This window comes from Lampetra fluviatilis, chromosome 2 (assembly GCF_964198595.1).
Source record: "Lampetra fluviatilis chromosome 2, kcLamFluv1.1, whole genome shotgun sequence".
In the NCBI taxonomy this organism is placed as follows: domain Eukaryota; kingdom Metazoa; phylum Chordata; class Hyperoartia; order Petromyzontiformes; family Petromyzontidae; genus Lampetra; species Lampetra fluviatilis.
This window is the reverse complement of record NC_136276.1, coordinates 7962200-7977339: the sequence shown is the minus strand read 5'-3', so window position 1 is coordinate 7977339 and position 15140 is coordinate 7962200. Positions and strand designations below refer to the sequence as shown.

At 48.0% G+C, this 15140-nt stretch overlaps 1 protein-coding gene across 1 annotated transcript; it reads left to right on the top strand.

The window, feature by feature from the left end:
• Positions 1 to 1976: 1976 nt before the first annotated feature.
• On the top strand, positions 1977 to 13304 carry LOC144941185 (atypical chemokine receptor 3-like). Its single transcript, XM_078867759.1, has 2 exons — positions 1977 to 2351; positions 5164 to 13304. Exon 2 carries the CDS (start codon positions 5211 to 5213, stop codon positions 6360 to 6362), a length of 1152 nt encoding a protein of 383 aa, XP_078723885.1. The 5' UTR covers positions 1977 to 2351; positions 5164 to 5210; the 3' UTR covers positions 6363 to 13304.
• The last annotated feature ends 1836 nt before the right edge of the window (positions 13305 to 15140 follow it).

Here is a 15140-nt window from a genome sequence, read left to right as displayed (position 1 = left end):
GCTTGCACCGGTGAGACGGCCAGGAAGGAGGCTGGCTGTCTCTGTAGGCCAGTCGGTTTCAAGGACAATGCGTGTACATTATCAAAGGGTATTTGTTTGCACGTTTTACCACAAGTACGTTGGGTTAATGCAAACGTGGTGCCTCGTAATCGGTGTCTTAGTTTTGGCGTTTTACCATCATAATGCCTGTACTATTGCCAGAACACTGGCAGAAAGGGATTCGTAAATATTGGTACAGTAACACTGCTTCAATGCATACTTGGCTGCACGTAACGTAGCCTGGGGATAAAATTATATTACAAGGTTCACTCTACTTATGGGAGCGTTTGGCAGAGAATCCCAGTGCCTGAGAACGTTTCTTGTTTCATGGAGCGTCTGAGTGAAATTAACTCAAGTTACAGTTGCGCGAGATTGTTGCGAACACTTACTCCCAAGTCCATTAATATCCGTCGATCGCCCGCATGAATGGACAGATAGGTGGGTCGATTGTGGACGATCAAGGAAAGGAAGGATTTGTGACTTATTGGGATGAACTTTGTACATCCCGACACGCGGCTGGCCGACCTCGCCGCTAAGTCGCGATGGAATGGGAGGTGAATTTCGTTTAAGTTTGAAATGCGAGACTCGCCCACGCGTAGAATGACCTCGTGGGTGCGATGCGATCGGCGTCAGTCCCTTGGGCGCCTTCCACAATCACGAACTTGCAATACCAAAATGTTCAACTGAGATGGAAAATGAGAGCGGGGATTGGGGGGCTAACTCTAACCGGGGATAGTTAAATCCATTAGTGCAAGCCAAAGCAGTGGGGTGTGATTACGTGCATTGACAAGTGGATGAAGTGTTCATACAACTTCAAATGATGAATGATGGTAACAAGTCATTTCCTCTCCGCTCTTTCGACACGAGTTTCATCGCCCAGATTTATGGCACTCGATTCAGCATTCGGGCATTGCACAATAGAAATTCAATTAATTGAGGTTTTTGGGTATTACTCGTCACCTGCTGCCTTGAATGAACCCAGGTTGTACCTCATGGAATGGCGCAGCAGTTTCGAGGGGCAAAGCCAGAGCCTTGGCATCGATTTTATAATCCTAATTTAATAATGAGATTAACATTTAATTAACAATAATGGCTGGCGATAACTCAAGCAGGCGCCAACTGCCATACCAGGGTTGTCCCAGTAATAGATGTTTGTAAGTTAATGCAGTCGTGGTGGTCATTAAGATATAAATATGAGAGCTTTTAGAGTGAATGTGAAGGCGATTCTCAATATGAAATGACTGCTATTATCGTTATTAAGTGTTTATGATGAATTGTCCAGACACCTCAGTGCAGGACGCTCCTAAACAGTGTTCATTTCTAGATTTGAAGCTTTCGTGACTGCAAGGATTCATATTCTTAGGTTTTTTCGGTTAAGTCACGTAGGTGAAAATTTTAAATTAATAAAAGTAAACTAAATATAAAATACAAATCACGAAGACGGAAGCTTGTTTTGCCTCCGAAACGTAGTGATTTTTATTTTATATTTATTTAACTTTTATTAATTTTAATTTTTCACCTACGTGACTTTACCGAAAAAACCTAAGATAGTGTTCAGACCTGGTGTGACTCTCCTGGGTAAATATTATTGGGAGTGAATGAATGACTGCAAGCTGCATATCTCTATGGGAGTGAATGAATGACTGCAGGCTGCATATGTCTATGGGAGTGAATGACTGCAAGGCTGACCGGAGGCTGTGACGGGAGAGAACAGCTTGCGTCCTTATCCAAAAAGACGTGCCGTGACCGAGGCTCAGGGTCTAGGTTGGTGTGGTGGTTGGAGTGATGGGAGGGGGGCGTGGGCGGTTAGAGCGGGGATCAAGGGGTTGGTGGGAGGCGTGGGGGTGGCAGGAGGTGAGAGGCGGGGAGTTCCTTTTGCGCTCTGCTGTGTTCCCACAAAAACCACACATCCATCCCTCCCTCCACCCATCCCTCCTCACTCTACACCCCCCCACGACCCACTCCGTGCTCCACCGTGCCGCTTTAAATAGCGAGGCGACCTCTGCAACCCGTGATTTTATTGCGCGCGCGCGCGTACAGCCGATGTCAAAAAGTAACAACAACAGCAGCAGCAACAGCAAGCAAGCAGCAGCAGCGGTCAGGATGAGGCGCAATGCGATGATACGCCGAGGTTTGTGGTAAATTCAGAGTTCTGCTACAGAACCGAGACGTCCTTGGGTCTTGGGAGTCGCGTGATCGGCGAGGGCGGCTGTCCGGGAGCCGTCGCCCGCGTGGGAGAAGGGTTCCGAGGAGTTCGGCTCAAAGCACGCGGTCTTCACGGCGACTCAACGCCGCGCAGAGGTGCCCACCAGGTGAAGACGATGCACACGGGTCATGTTGTTCTCCTGGCATCCGCGTCTCTCTGGCTCTGTGTCGCCCTGTCTATCTCTCTCGCTTTGTTTGGCTCTGTTTGTTACCCTCTGCATCTCTGTCTGCCCGCCGTTGCTCTGTCTTTGTGTCTGCACGGATCATTGTTCTCCTGGCTCTCTGCCGCGCTGTCTTTCTCTCTGCTGCTCTTTTTTTTGTTACATCTCTCCCTGGTGTTGGTTCTGTCTGTCGCTTTCTGTCTGACGCTGTTGCTCTGCCCTTGTGTTTCTCTGCCACTATCTCTCTGTTCCTGTGTCTATCTGACTCGATGTCTCTTGTCGCTCTCTCTCGAGGATGTTCTTTCGCCAGCTGTCGCGCGCTCAAGCATTTGCAGGGGCTGCGCCTTAACCGTTTAACTTTTTTGAGCAAAGACACACGTGAATGTCACCATCATAGTCATCATTAACGCTGGGGGTAATCGCGCAGCCCATGTACGATGTGTGTGTGTGGTTCTACCCTTTGGCGAAGACGTGGTTAACCTCGGACCGTGTGCTTGTGTCGTGTTATCTCTAGCCACCCGTTATCTCCATCCGTGCGATATCAAACAGCGTTGTGCACAATGCCCCTTTGCGACGTCCCGGTCTTCGCTTATCCGACGCCCCGTCACGGAGAATGTCTCCCCGGAATGTGATGATGGCGATGGCGATAAGAGATAACGGAGCTGTATGTTATCCGTTAGAGAGCGCGAACGGGGAGACAGAGCTGCTCTCTCTCTCTCTCAACCCTGTATCGGCAGTATGTCGCCACATCGTTGAGCCACCCGCTTGTTGATTATTTTAATTGGCGCTTTATTCACACGAGGCGTGCTAATTGAGCCCCAGCCTGTGACCAAATCATCCGCAATGCGCGCGCATCAAATACATCACGTGATAATAATAACAACAACAACAACAACGATCAAAGACCATCATGGGACCTCCTTTGACAGTACCAAAATATGATAATTGTTTTTTTTTCCCTTTTTTCTGGCAACAAAAAAAAAACACCTTCCACAAGGAATCATGTCTGCATTAACCACAGTACTTGTGGTGTGGACCATTCCGTTTCAAAGACAATGCATACATTATCAAAGTATGTTTTTTGTTTGCATTCTGACCACAATTATTGTGGTTAATACAGACATGATTCCTTGTAAAAGGTGCGTTTTTTGCCAGAAAAAAGGGGAAAAACCTATTCTCAACTATCAAGGACATTATTTTCGAGTCGTATATGCTGTATGCAATGGGTTTCGCGTTGATGAAACCGATCTTGTAAAACCAACTTATAAAGCGGCTTATTTCTTACAAGGTGGCAAAGTTTAGTTTGCGTAGGGAATCTATTTGCCATGAGGTTATATTTTTGAAGGTGCCCTGAAAAAAATACGTGCTAGCCCACATATCTATTTCACACGAGAAGGTTCATGGCCCGAAACGTCGCCTATTACATATTGTCTGTATAAACGCAGTGTCATTGACGAAAATGTTGATGTTTTTTGTTCCACACACGTATACAGATAACCAATGCAAGCTTTATTCTAACACTTTACACTCCACCTTTGTCGTTTATTATTGCCTCACCAGACGGTCGCACAATGAACTTAATAAAATGCACATTTCATTGAATCAATCTGTCTACTCTCAACAAATGCCCGATACTCCGAGCAATGAGAGTTTGCGGTTTATCAAAGCGTTTGCTGGACCCTCTTCAAATGTCCTGCGGTGGTGGTTGGCACCAGTGACACCACGGCGTAGACATCTGTGATAAAGAGCTTCACAGTTCATCGGATTTCTCCAGGATAAATACAGAGTCTGTGTTTGGCATGGGATCCGGACGCAAGTAATTCAATGTCCCCCTCTCCAATTACACCCCCCCCTCCATCCTCTTCTTCGTAGCTCGGCATCTTGATCCACTCCAGCGCGCGGGGCCATGGTGCAGTTGTACCGCCTGCACACTCGATAGCGACGTCAATGGCTTGCAGGCACACAGGCAGACACACACACACGCAAACTAAAATCTCTCTCTCTCTCGCACGCACACACACCAGGGACATTCCGCGACTCCAGTTCCAGTAGGAAGTGGGCTCCGGCCCAGGTTTTCCAGCCAAAAAAAGAAATCCATGTTAACTGTACGGGGGGGGGGCGAGAAACGGTGACTGGCAACAGCCCAGAAGCGCCCACTGGCGTATTCGGCATTGTTTCCACTCTCCTATTACTCTAATAAACTAATCACCTGCTCGCGTCACCTGCAATCACATCGCCCGCCGCGGAGCGTTTGCACCAGGGCCCATGCCGTCCGCGCTGCGCCACTGAAAATCAACGAGAGTATGCGCTGTTCCAAACAAAGGAACCACCTGCACGTGCACTGCACACACACACACATATCTGTATGTTTGGCGCCGTGTGCTAAGCACACTTGCGCTGGGAACCCGGCGACCCGAGTTCAATTCCCGTGCATTTGTGGTAACGTCAGTGGCGAATGATCGATCATTCTACCACCGACCCTGGGCTCCCTCGCCTTCGCCAACATTTATGGTCGAGCAAAACCCACGACCGACACACGTGGGGGAAGCTCTCATCCAGCGGTGGATTTACAAAGTTGCTGCAATCAATCACGTTAAGGTGTAACAAAGCGGACACGCTGTACACGAGAGACGAAATCGATCCGCTAAGAGTAGCTCCTGTGCAGCGAGTCGACGCGCGCGCGTGCCCGGGCACGCGCGTGGATGCACCCCCCACCCGCCGCCCACCCACCGTGTCCTCTGTGCGCACGGGCCACCAGACTCCCCCGTCGGAACGCCCGCCGTTCTCCGCCGGCGTCCGGTCAAGATGAGCAGCATCGACTTCACGTCGCTCCTCGAGTCGCTGGAGGAGTTCAACTCGAGCGAGCTGCCCGAGGAGTGGACGCGCCTGTGCAACGCCAGCGACCTGGAGTGCCTGTGGCGCGAGGTGTTCCACTGCGTGCACCCCTTCGACAAGAGCTCGCTCTTCGTGCCCATCGCCTTGCTCAACTGCTTCGTGTTCTTCGCCGGCCTCCTGGGCAACGCGGCCGTGCTGTGGCTGCTCTGGCGGCCGGGCCGAGGCGGGCGGCCCGAGGTGCGCTGCTACGTCCTCAACTTGGCCGTGGCCGACCTCTTCGTGGTCCTCACGCTGCCCGTGTGGACCGTCTCGCTGCTGGGCCACGGCGCGTGGAGCCTGGGCGACTTCATGTGCAAGTGCACCCACTTCGTGTACAGCGTCAACCTGTACGGCAGCATCTTCTTCCTCGTGGCGCTCAGCGCCGACCGCTACGTCACGCTCGTGCTCTCGCCCGACCTCCTGGGCCGCCTGGCGGAGCGCAGGGCCCGCTCGCGCGCCATCGCCTGCGCCGGCGTGTGGCTGCTCGCGTTGGCCGTGTCCATGCCGGACATCGTGTACATCGAGTCCGGCACGGCGCCGCACACCAACCAGACGTACTGCGTGGCCGCCTACCCGCTGGGCGCCTTCAGCCAGTGGATGGCCGGCATGCAGCTCATGTGCAACGCGGTGGGCTTCGCGCTGCCGTTCCCGATCATCGCCGTATGCTACGCGCTCGTGGCTCGGGCGCTGCGCGACTCGGGACGCGCGGGGAGCCCGCGCGAGGCGCGCAGCGCGCGGCGCCTCCTCGTCGCCTACGTGGTCGTGTTCGTGCTGTGCTGGCTGCCCTACCACGCTGCGCTCTTCGTGGACGCGCTCGCGCTGCTGGAGGTGGTGGAGCTGAGCTGCGGCGCGGAGAGGTTCCTCTACTCGGCGCTGCACGTCACGCAGTGCTTCGCGCTCGTCCACTGCTGCGCCAACCCCGCGCTCTACTCCCTGCTGAGCCGCGGCGCGCGCGGCGCCCTGCGCAGGGCGCTCGTGGTGAGGTTCAGCAAGGGGGAGCGGCTGCAGGAGGAGGCGGACGCGGCCACGGGGGACACAGACTGCACCGAGATACGGCCCTCCGAGCGCGCCATCGGGGACTGAGATGCGCACGCCGGTGTGCCGGCGTGTGCGTGTGTGTGTGCCAGTGTACAGGTGACGGTGTATGTGCGTAGTAGTCTCGTTAAACAAACGGTGATGCCATAAAAAAAAACATCCCTCATTAATGAGCACGTGACTGACAATTGAATACCGTATACCTTGCCCTTTCACAAACAAAGACAAAGACCCCCCGTATAGCCTTGACAGACTGTGGGGGCAAGTGCTGTTCGCGAGCACTTATGAAGCACAAACACGCACACACACGCGTGCTCGTCTCTGTATATACAGAATCAGTCTGTAAAGCAGGGGGTTTTCAAACTTCCAGTGCCCGCGATCTAACACGGCCCGCCGTTTCGTGTTTACCATTCCTCGTTGTCAAGATTCTAACTTGAGTACTTTGACTTGTGGTACACCACGAGCGGCCCGATGATTGGCAAACTCGCAGCGAAAGTGACAGAGATCACTCAATTATATTTTAAGAGAAACATAATGAGCAGGCAGTTCGTCTCCTTCGTAGATCTGTCCTGCCACGTCATTTTAGGAGCATTGGATTAATACAAGCAAACTCTGGACTGGGTTCAGCATTCAGTGACTCATAAGCAGAGGCTTGCTTGAATCCATGCTTGTGAACTGCGAGATGTGTATATACAGTAGAGGCAAGGGACCCACTCTCTGTTAGATATGGGTCCGAGTGTGATGCAACACTCTACAATACACAACAGATTTATCAGATACGTAAAAGATGCGATCTGTCGGCTTATTTAATTTGGTACCTAGATTCTTCACAACGGCACTAACGATTATAGTTTAATGAGGTCCATCTTACTTTCCAGAGCTTTCTTATAATCTGGAGAATACTGTAAAAGCATAACTCTGCTTTGTGTCCACATACAAATCAAGTTTTAGTCCATCGACATATTGGCCTTCAGGAATAATATAAAGCAGCATTTGTTTATCCTGGACCGTTTAAATTTCGATTTAAAGCTTTCGTGACTGCAGGGATTCATCTTCTTGGTTCTTTCGGTAAAGTCATTCAGACGCTGTCTTTCCGAAACGTAGTGAGAATTGTATTTTATGAAGTTTTATTTTTATTATTTTATTATCCTGGACCGGTTTACACCTTCTGGGTCTCATCAGCAGTCAGCCCTTGTGAAACAAATGGTGCCAGTTTGCAGAGGTGTGGACTCGAGTCATGTGACTTGGACTCGAGTCAGACTCGAGTCATGAATTTGATGACTTGCGACTCGACTTGGACTTGCATAACAATGACTTTGTCCCACCTATGAGATGTGGACTCGAGTCATGTGACTTGGACTCGAGTCAGACTCGAGTCATGAATTTGATGACTTGCGACTCGACTTGGACTTGCATAACAATGACTTTGTCCCACCTCTGCCAGTTTGCCACCTGATGTTGTTGACCACTTTTTTTACAAGAAAAACTACTAGTTTGCGCTCCTTCGAGGGAGTACAGGGCGGTACATATATCTTGTGACCCCCCCCCCCCCCCCATTTAATACTCCAAAACGCAATATGTTTGTCTACTGATGGGTGTGAAAACAAAAATGAATAAGCAAAGGACAATTGCTTTTAAGGGTCAATTAATTGAGGGTTACAAGACATGTGAACGACCGTGTACAGTAATAGCAAAACTACATCAACATTCTCGCGAAGCCCTCTCGTTGTGGCTAGCAGATCTCGACATTGGCATTTAGCTCCTTGAACATATTGCTGCTGCCATACCCAAGAAGATATCGTGATGATCACGGAGGGCGTGCCCGAAAGCCACTCGGAACGTCTTTTGTTCTCGAGAACAGAACTTCAACTGACGTGGGACAATCCCTGGAAATCCAGTTGAGCCGCGGGATGATGGCCTATTGGGACTTTCTTTTCTTTGTAGGTCGTGTTTTCATTTATCCAACCGCTGCAATTCACAGTTAATTACCGGCTGCCCTCCGCGTGCGTTTCTGCCAGCTGACCCGGAGGTTAATTCGAATTACCGCAGCTTTGTTCGCCCATTTTTTTTTTTACAATTAAAGTGAGTCAAACCGTGAAATCGGAGGACTGGGTGCTGGAAACTAGTGGCTTTACGGTGCATCGAATAATTCCTTAAAATTGATTGTTACGTTCACAAAAAATAGCATCGAATTCTCCTGGCGAAACAAAACCCCCCCGAATAATTCTGATTAATCAATATTCACGTTTGGGCGGTGTTCTTCATTGTAAGGCCCGCGGGGCACTAGCGGCCCCTGATGGCCTTTAGTGGGGCCCCTGATGTACGGCCCCCGACAATCCACAAATGTCAAAACCACCCTATCATTGCTGCCAAACCCCAGTGTTGGCACCTCTACGCCACGCACGCAACGGTCGCGACTGCGAGGTACGAATCGGTCCAGAGGGAATGCTGCATCATAATAATTATTCTCACTCGCCATCGTAATAGCAGCTTACACAAACCTTCGCGAAGAGTCATTTGTACAATTTATATAATGAGTTTGTATCTGCTGGTGAGCGGCGCGTGACCTCGTCAAGAAGACAGACTTGCCCTGTGAGTCCGAACCGCTTTGGGCTATAAATGAAACCGAGCCTATTCGGAAAAACGATTTCGTGATGAAGAAATTCCACGTCCAGTTGGCAACACGCAAATGTTAGTTGACACACAACTGTGATGTTTTCCTAGCCGTTTCTTCCATCGGCTGTGTTACCCTGGTGCCAACATTATAAGTGACTTGACATTTTTGGCTCGTGTGTGTGTGTCCAAGGTCTGTATAGTGTGTTTGTATTATATATTTTACTCTTTAAAGTATTTTACATTTTTTGCTTTGCACGCGTTGTGGAAAATAATCCCGTGGAGTCCACAGCGGTGGTTCACAACCTACGCTCCGCGCAAGTGCCGTGGGAAGATCCGGCAAAATGTTGAGATTTCGGGTTTGTTATCACAAAACAACTTTGTATTCTTTACTTGCGAGAGGGGTTCGTATCCTCTGGCCGACGCTAAGTCAATACTGTGTGTGTGTGTCTATATGGGGAGCGGTGGCGCAGCGGTTAGCGCACTTGCACTCCGAACCTGGCGACACCGAGTTCGGTTCCCGTTCACGATCAACAACAGTGATAATTATCTGTGCCTCTCCGAGGTTGACTCAGCCTAAAATGAGTTACTGGAGCGATGTGTAAACATGTGTAAACATCGCCACTAGGGAGATAAAGGCGATCGGGCATGGTACTGGCCATCCATCCCCGAGTGTGCCTTCATAGATGCTCGCAAACAGCACTTTCCCCAACAGTATGTTAAGGCTAAAGCGAGGATCGCTGTCTTTTTATCTGGCCTAAATATCATCGTCAAAACGTTTATTTGACCGGAAAGAAATCCCACGAAGAAAACGAATCTCAAGGATAATAGTCAAATAATTTCCACGCCGTTTGGGTGGTAGAAGCAGGTCTCCATCCAGCAGTGGATTGAGGGCTGTTTGACGTGCCACGCAGCAGGCGTGTCCTGGACGAAGCAAGAGCGACTAACATACAGAGAACGCGTGTCGTCCGAGATGAATTGAATTGCACAGGGACGAACACATTTCAAGCAATGCAAAACCGATGGATCGTAGCCGCTTGTGCGAACGAATGAGATTAACGAATGAGATCCCGCGACATCATGTCAACGAAGATATCACCCATTATTACAGTAAAGTATTGTGCAACTATTTTAAAACTATATATTTGAGATAGCAGTTCGACCTGCGTGGTTGCCATGTTGGCGACAGATTGCTTATTTGTATACACTTAAGTTTTTCTTGGTGGATGTGATGGCGTGTCAAAAGTAAAGGTGCAGCCCTGCAAGTGCTCGCTCTCGCCACTATCGGCGGAAGGGCCTCCACTGGAGGGGAGCTCTAGAGAGCACCCCCTCTAGAGGGTCATTTTTTGGCCTACTCTTCCACGTTGCTCAGACGTCTTGAAAGAGGTGGAAGCACCCACACTTTACCCCACCACATGCAACCTGCCGATCGACCGCGGTGTGCCCATCAATACTGCTGGGGGTGGACAGAGGTGGCGGGGTTAGGAAACTTCCACCGTTCACCTGGCACGCCGGGAGGTCGAACCGCCCACATGGTGTGCTGACCTTGACAGTTCGTACACTCGTGCAGCATTGGCATTGGCAGACGTGTGCGTTGATTGTAATGGCCGAGCATTAAGTGACATGCCGCATGTTCTGAAAAAACGTTTTTGTCTACAGTCGTGTTGCTGTGTTGCTGTGTTACGCGAGCGATGACGGCGCGTGGTGCTTACTTTGCGGCTAAGTCTCCGTGCAGCCCTGCCACCGCGATTCCCACGCGCTTTGCTTGGCACCGTGAATCGTTGTATAAATCAGATGCGGCGCATATCGAAGATGTGCTTTGATATGTATAAAGGTATATACGATAGTTCACTGAAGACATTGGAGCACTGCATTCCAAAGTTCCATTTCCAACTATTGTCAGTCAATATGCCCTCTCTGTACATGAAATAAAAAGGGTAATTGCCTGAAACGTCAAACTCAAATCTGCAATCATCCACATTTACTGAATAAGTGCCTTGCTGTTCAAGGTCACCATCGAAGTAACTTTGAGTCAATGCTACTGACAGGCTGCAGTGATAGCCAACCGGAGACGATTTCATTCTTTTCGTGGGACTCATCAGTACAGTATCGTCACCGATGCTCAGTGCTCCAAAGTCTGCTTCTGGTAACCATATACTGTACCGGTCGGCCCCACTTCAACACCATGATGAGGTCCATATGTTATAAGCCAGGGTTAATAACAACAGTGGAGAGTTTATTTTACTCGTACTTACACTTAGACCGTGAGAGGTGCCGACGGGTAGCAGAGACCTTATTTACACGGCAATGCACTCACTGATCATGGCTGATTAATAATAACGATGATGATTATGACACGTGCATGTGTACACAGCTCGTGGACAATTATCGTAGATCTCTCAGCCCCGCTGAGACATCTACTGAGACATCGACTGTGGCTCGCTGTTCTGGTGGGTTTTTTTCCCCAAGGGTAACTACAGTCACCATTGCAGAGTTGTTCTTTTAAACAAATGCGTGTGGTTAGAATAAGCCTCAAAGGCGTCTAGGCTATAGGAATCAATTCAAATCTGTTCACGTGCATGCACGGAATGAAGGTTGATTGATATACGAAAGGGCCCCAAAATGCTCCTCAGTGGGGCATGCTGAGTTTTTCACAATGTGAGTAACAAAAGATAAAGGTACAGCCCTGCAATTTCTTGTTCGCGCCACTGCTAGAAGAAGGGTCTCCACTAGAGGGGGCTACACATCTCGGCATCCCGTTCCACGCTGCACATGTGAAGTGGGTCCGCAAATAAATAAATAAAAGTAGTTTAACTCACTGGATTTCTGATTTATTTTCTCTCTCCCAGAAGTGCCTTTTGATTGAGTAAAATACGTTTGGAAAATGATGAGAAAAGACAAAATTTTATCTCTTAGAGAAAATACTTATGCCACAGAAGGCCTGAACTAATGTTTGCTGTGAACTGAGTTTAAACGAGGATATCTAAACGGCAAATAAATGCCAATGGGTAATCAAAATGTAATTATGCTTTATTTTACATCTTACAGTACAATTAAGAATAAATGATTGGATGTGGCTGGGTAGCTCAAGGATTAGTGCCCCGAGTTGGCACTCCTGAAAGACTGGGATAAATCTGGATTTAGCCACTCGTGATTAAAATTGAGTATCAAGCGTAGTGAGCTGATGGTCTCAGCTTGGTCATTAATGATCGTACAAACAAACCCCCGTCATATTAAATTAGATTGTTTTATATACTCAATTTGCCAAAACAAAGCACGTAGATCCGAGAACACAAATATATGTTTGATTAAAAAAATGTACTTAAAACTTTCGTGATTGCAGGAATTCATTTTCTTGGTTATTTCGGTAAAGTCACATAGATAGAAAACAAAAAGCAAAAAATAAAAATAATACAATTCATCATGATGTTTACCGCTTGTGTTGCGGTCAAAACGTCGTGGGTTTTTTGCTTTTAGTATTTTCAATTTATTTTTTTATTTTCATTTAAATGTTTAATTTCATTTTTTTTCCATCTACGTGACTTTACCAAAATAACCACGAATATAGGTTTGACTTGTAATGAACATCTCTACAACGAAGCGAGGCCCATTGGAAAGTTGCACCGCCCATCCGTGTAGACAGATCACTCACTTGTAGTGGTCTCAGAAGTAGTTCTCTGATATCTCCTTCCACAGGCTGTCCTTTAACACGGGATGATGCAATGCTCTGCTCGAGATCAGAATATATTATTCCTTCAACGTTTCAATTAACGTCAGTAGCACAATTGTTTATAGAATTGGTCGGGGGAAAGACGACGCATTTTCTTCTTCACTACGAACGAAATCGTACATATTATAACCGATGAAGTAAATATTAAGTTAAATAAACATTTGTGCATCGTAAATAGACCCACGTCATGTATCGCCTTGCATGGTTTTAAACACGTGAGCCGAGTGGGCTCGGTGGAGCTGTAAACCAGAGGACTTGCATTCACATGCTTCATGGGTCACAACTTTTCTGTATATATAACAACACCAACAAAAGTTACCACAGCTATGTACTCCCAACGGGGTGAACTGTTCTGATGTCTGTCCTTCGTGCACGGTGTACGATCCACATAATCACTGCATTACACGCTTCGCAGTATTTGTCCTCTGGTGTTGCAAAAAAAAAAGTGATCTCGTGATTGTTGAAATCTGTCATTCATAGTTACGGTTGTGCAGCATTGCAGGCGGTTGAATGTACGTACGTGTCTGTACAGCTGTGTGTGTGTGTGAGCCATTGTGTGTGTGTGTGCGCTATACATATTAACATATAACAAATGTGGGGTTTATTAACAAAAATATATTTGTATAAAGTATTCTGTGCAAACATTGCATATAGCGTGGAACCTATTTTTGTATTTGTGTCAGTTTGATGCATGGTGACAAGACCTGGGATACTGATTATTGAATCAATAGATTACACTTCCTGGTTATCAGTTTGATGACTCGACTAATCAGATAATGAAAAGAGTTGGAGATAATAAACTCAGATCTGTTCCTTCGTGGGGCTTTTATCGGCTCCATCAACCACGTGATACTGGCTTGGGGTAGCTACCGTTTTTTTAAGTCACCTGATTAATCGACCACGAAGAATAATCGATTATGAGTTTTAGTTTCTGTAGCCCTGTGACTTGCATTTAACAAAATTGCAGTTCACTGTGACATCAAATTAGATTGTGCGTACATTATCTGAGATAACACCTGGCTAAACCCGGTCAACGTAGTCGCATCAGTTGGCACTTTCAGTGGGCTATTTTTCACACTTGTTGGGGCCACGATTAATATCTGCGATATTGTTTTTGTGAGGAATGGCCAGGCACGTCGGCGCACATAAATCAACGTTCGTGCCACGATATTCCCAGCAAAACTCGAGCGCCGCACGCGTTTATAGAGGAGCGGCGCTTCCAAACGTTAAAAATGTTCTTGGCGACACCCTGACATTGCCCCTCGAGCTTTTATTTGTGCTGCACTTGAATTATGAACTCGATCCGGATAATTTACCGCTCGCCGCCAGGACGACCGCAGGGTCTCGGCAGCCAGGAAATCTGTTCAGGCTCACGCTGAACACAACTGGTAGCTGGGGCTGGGTCTGGTGGGGCTCGTGGGGGGAGGAGAAAGAGACAGAGAGAAAAGAGCAGCTGTTTACATTTTGTTTTATTTCGAGCTGTGGGATACAACGAGGCTTCTCTTGGGGTCGGGAGCCGATTGAATGGTGGCTAGAATAATGCATTTCTTGCGTTGGAATTCTAAATACGGCCCCCCCCCCCCTACTGTTGTTCCCCCCCCCCCGCCACTGGAAAACACATGGCAGGATCCTCTTGCAAATGAGTCATGATACTTTAAAGATGTCCTACTTTAAACCAGCGTATTAGTAATGACGCTACCGATCGCATATGAATACTTGCAGGCCTAGCAGCGGCCACTTTCAAACTCCAGTCCTCTTGTCCTTGCCACAGTTATGATTTTTTTCATATTTTACCAAATGAATTGACATTGAAAAAAAAACACCAATGAAAAAGGAAGATCTCAAAAAATCCTGATTCGATGAGACACCCCCGGGAAAATAAATATGAATTCTAACGTACGTGTTTTACAATTACGAAGTAGTTCTATCATGTTAATATCCAGGTATTTCCTCTGGCACTTGGTGCGCTGTACGTTGCGACGGCTCCGAAAGGAAATGCCCTCGTGTCGTGGCGTCACACCGATAGCGCAGCACAGTGGGAAGGAAACGAAATAGCAAAAGAGATCAAATAAGAGATTTGTTGATATTCTTTGTCAGGGGTGGGGAACCTTTTTTCTGCCAAGGGCCATTTGGATATTTATAACATCATTCGCGAACCATACAAAATTATCAACTTAAAAAATAGCCTGTTATATTTGGTCAAACATTTTATTAACTCATCCGTAATGTGATGGCTGGAACTGCTTCTCTTTGGCGAGGCGTGTGATGATGTTAGCTGGTATTGATGATGTTGCTACTCGCAACTGCTTTTCCAGGTTTGCTCCGAGATTTATTAAATTTCGAGTCCCGCCTGCGGTTGCCTTGGCAGGGCCAGACCAAAGGATTTCGCGGGCCTTATACGGCCCGCGGCCCGGACGTTCCCCACCCCATCTGTAATTAACATCAAGTGCAAGTGATGAGCTGATTCGCATGAAACTCGCTCT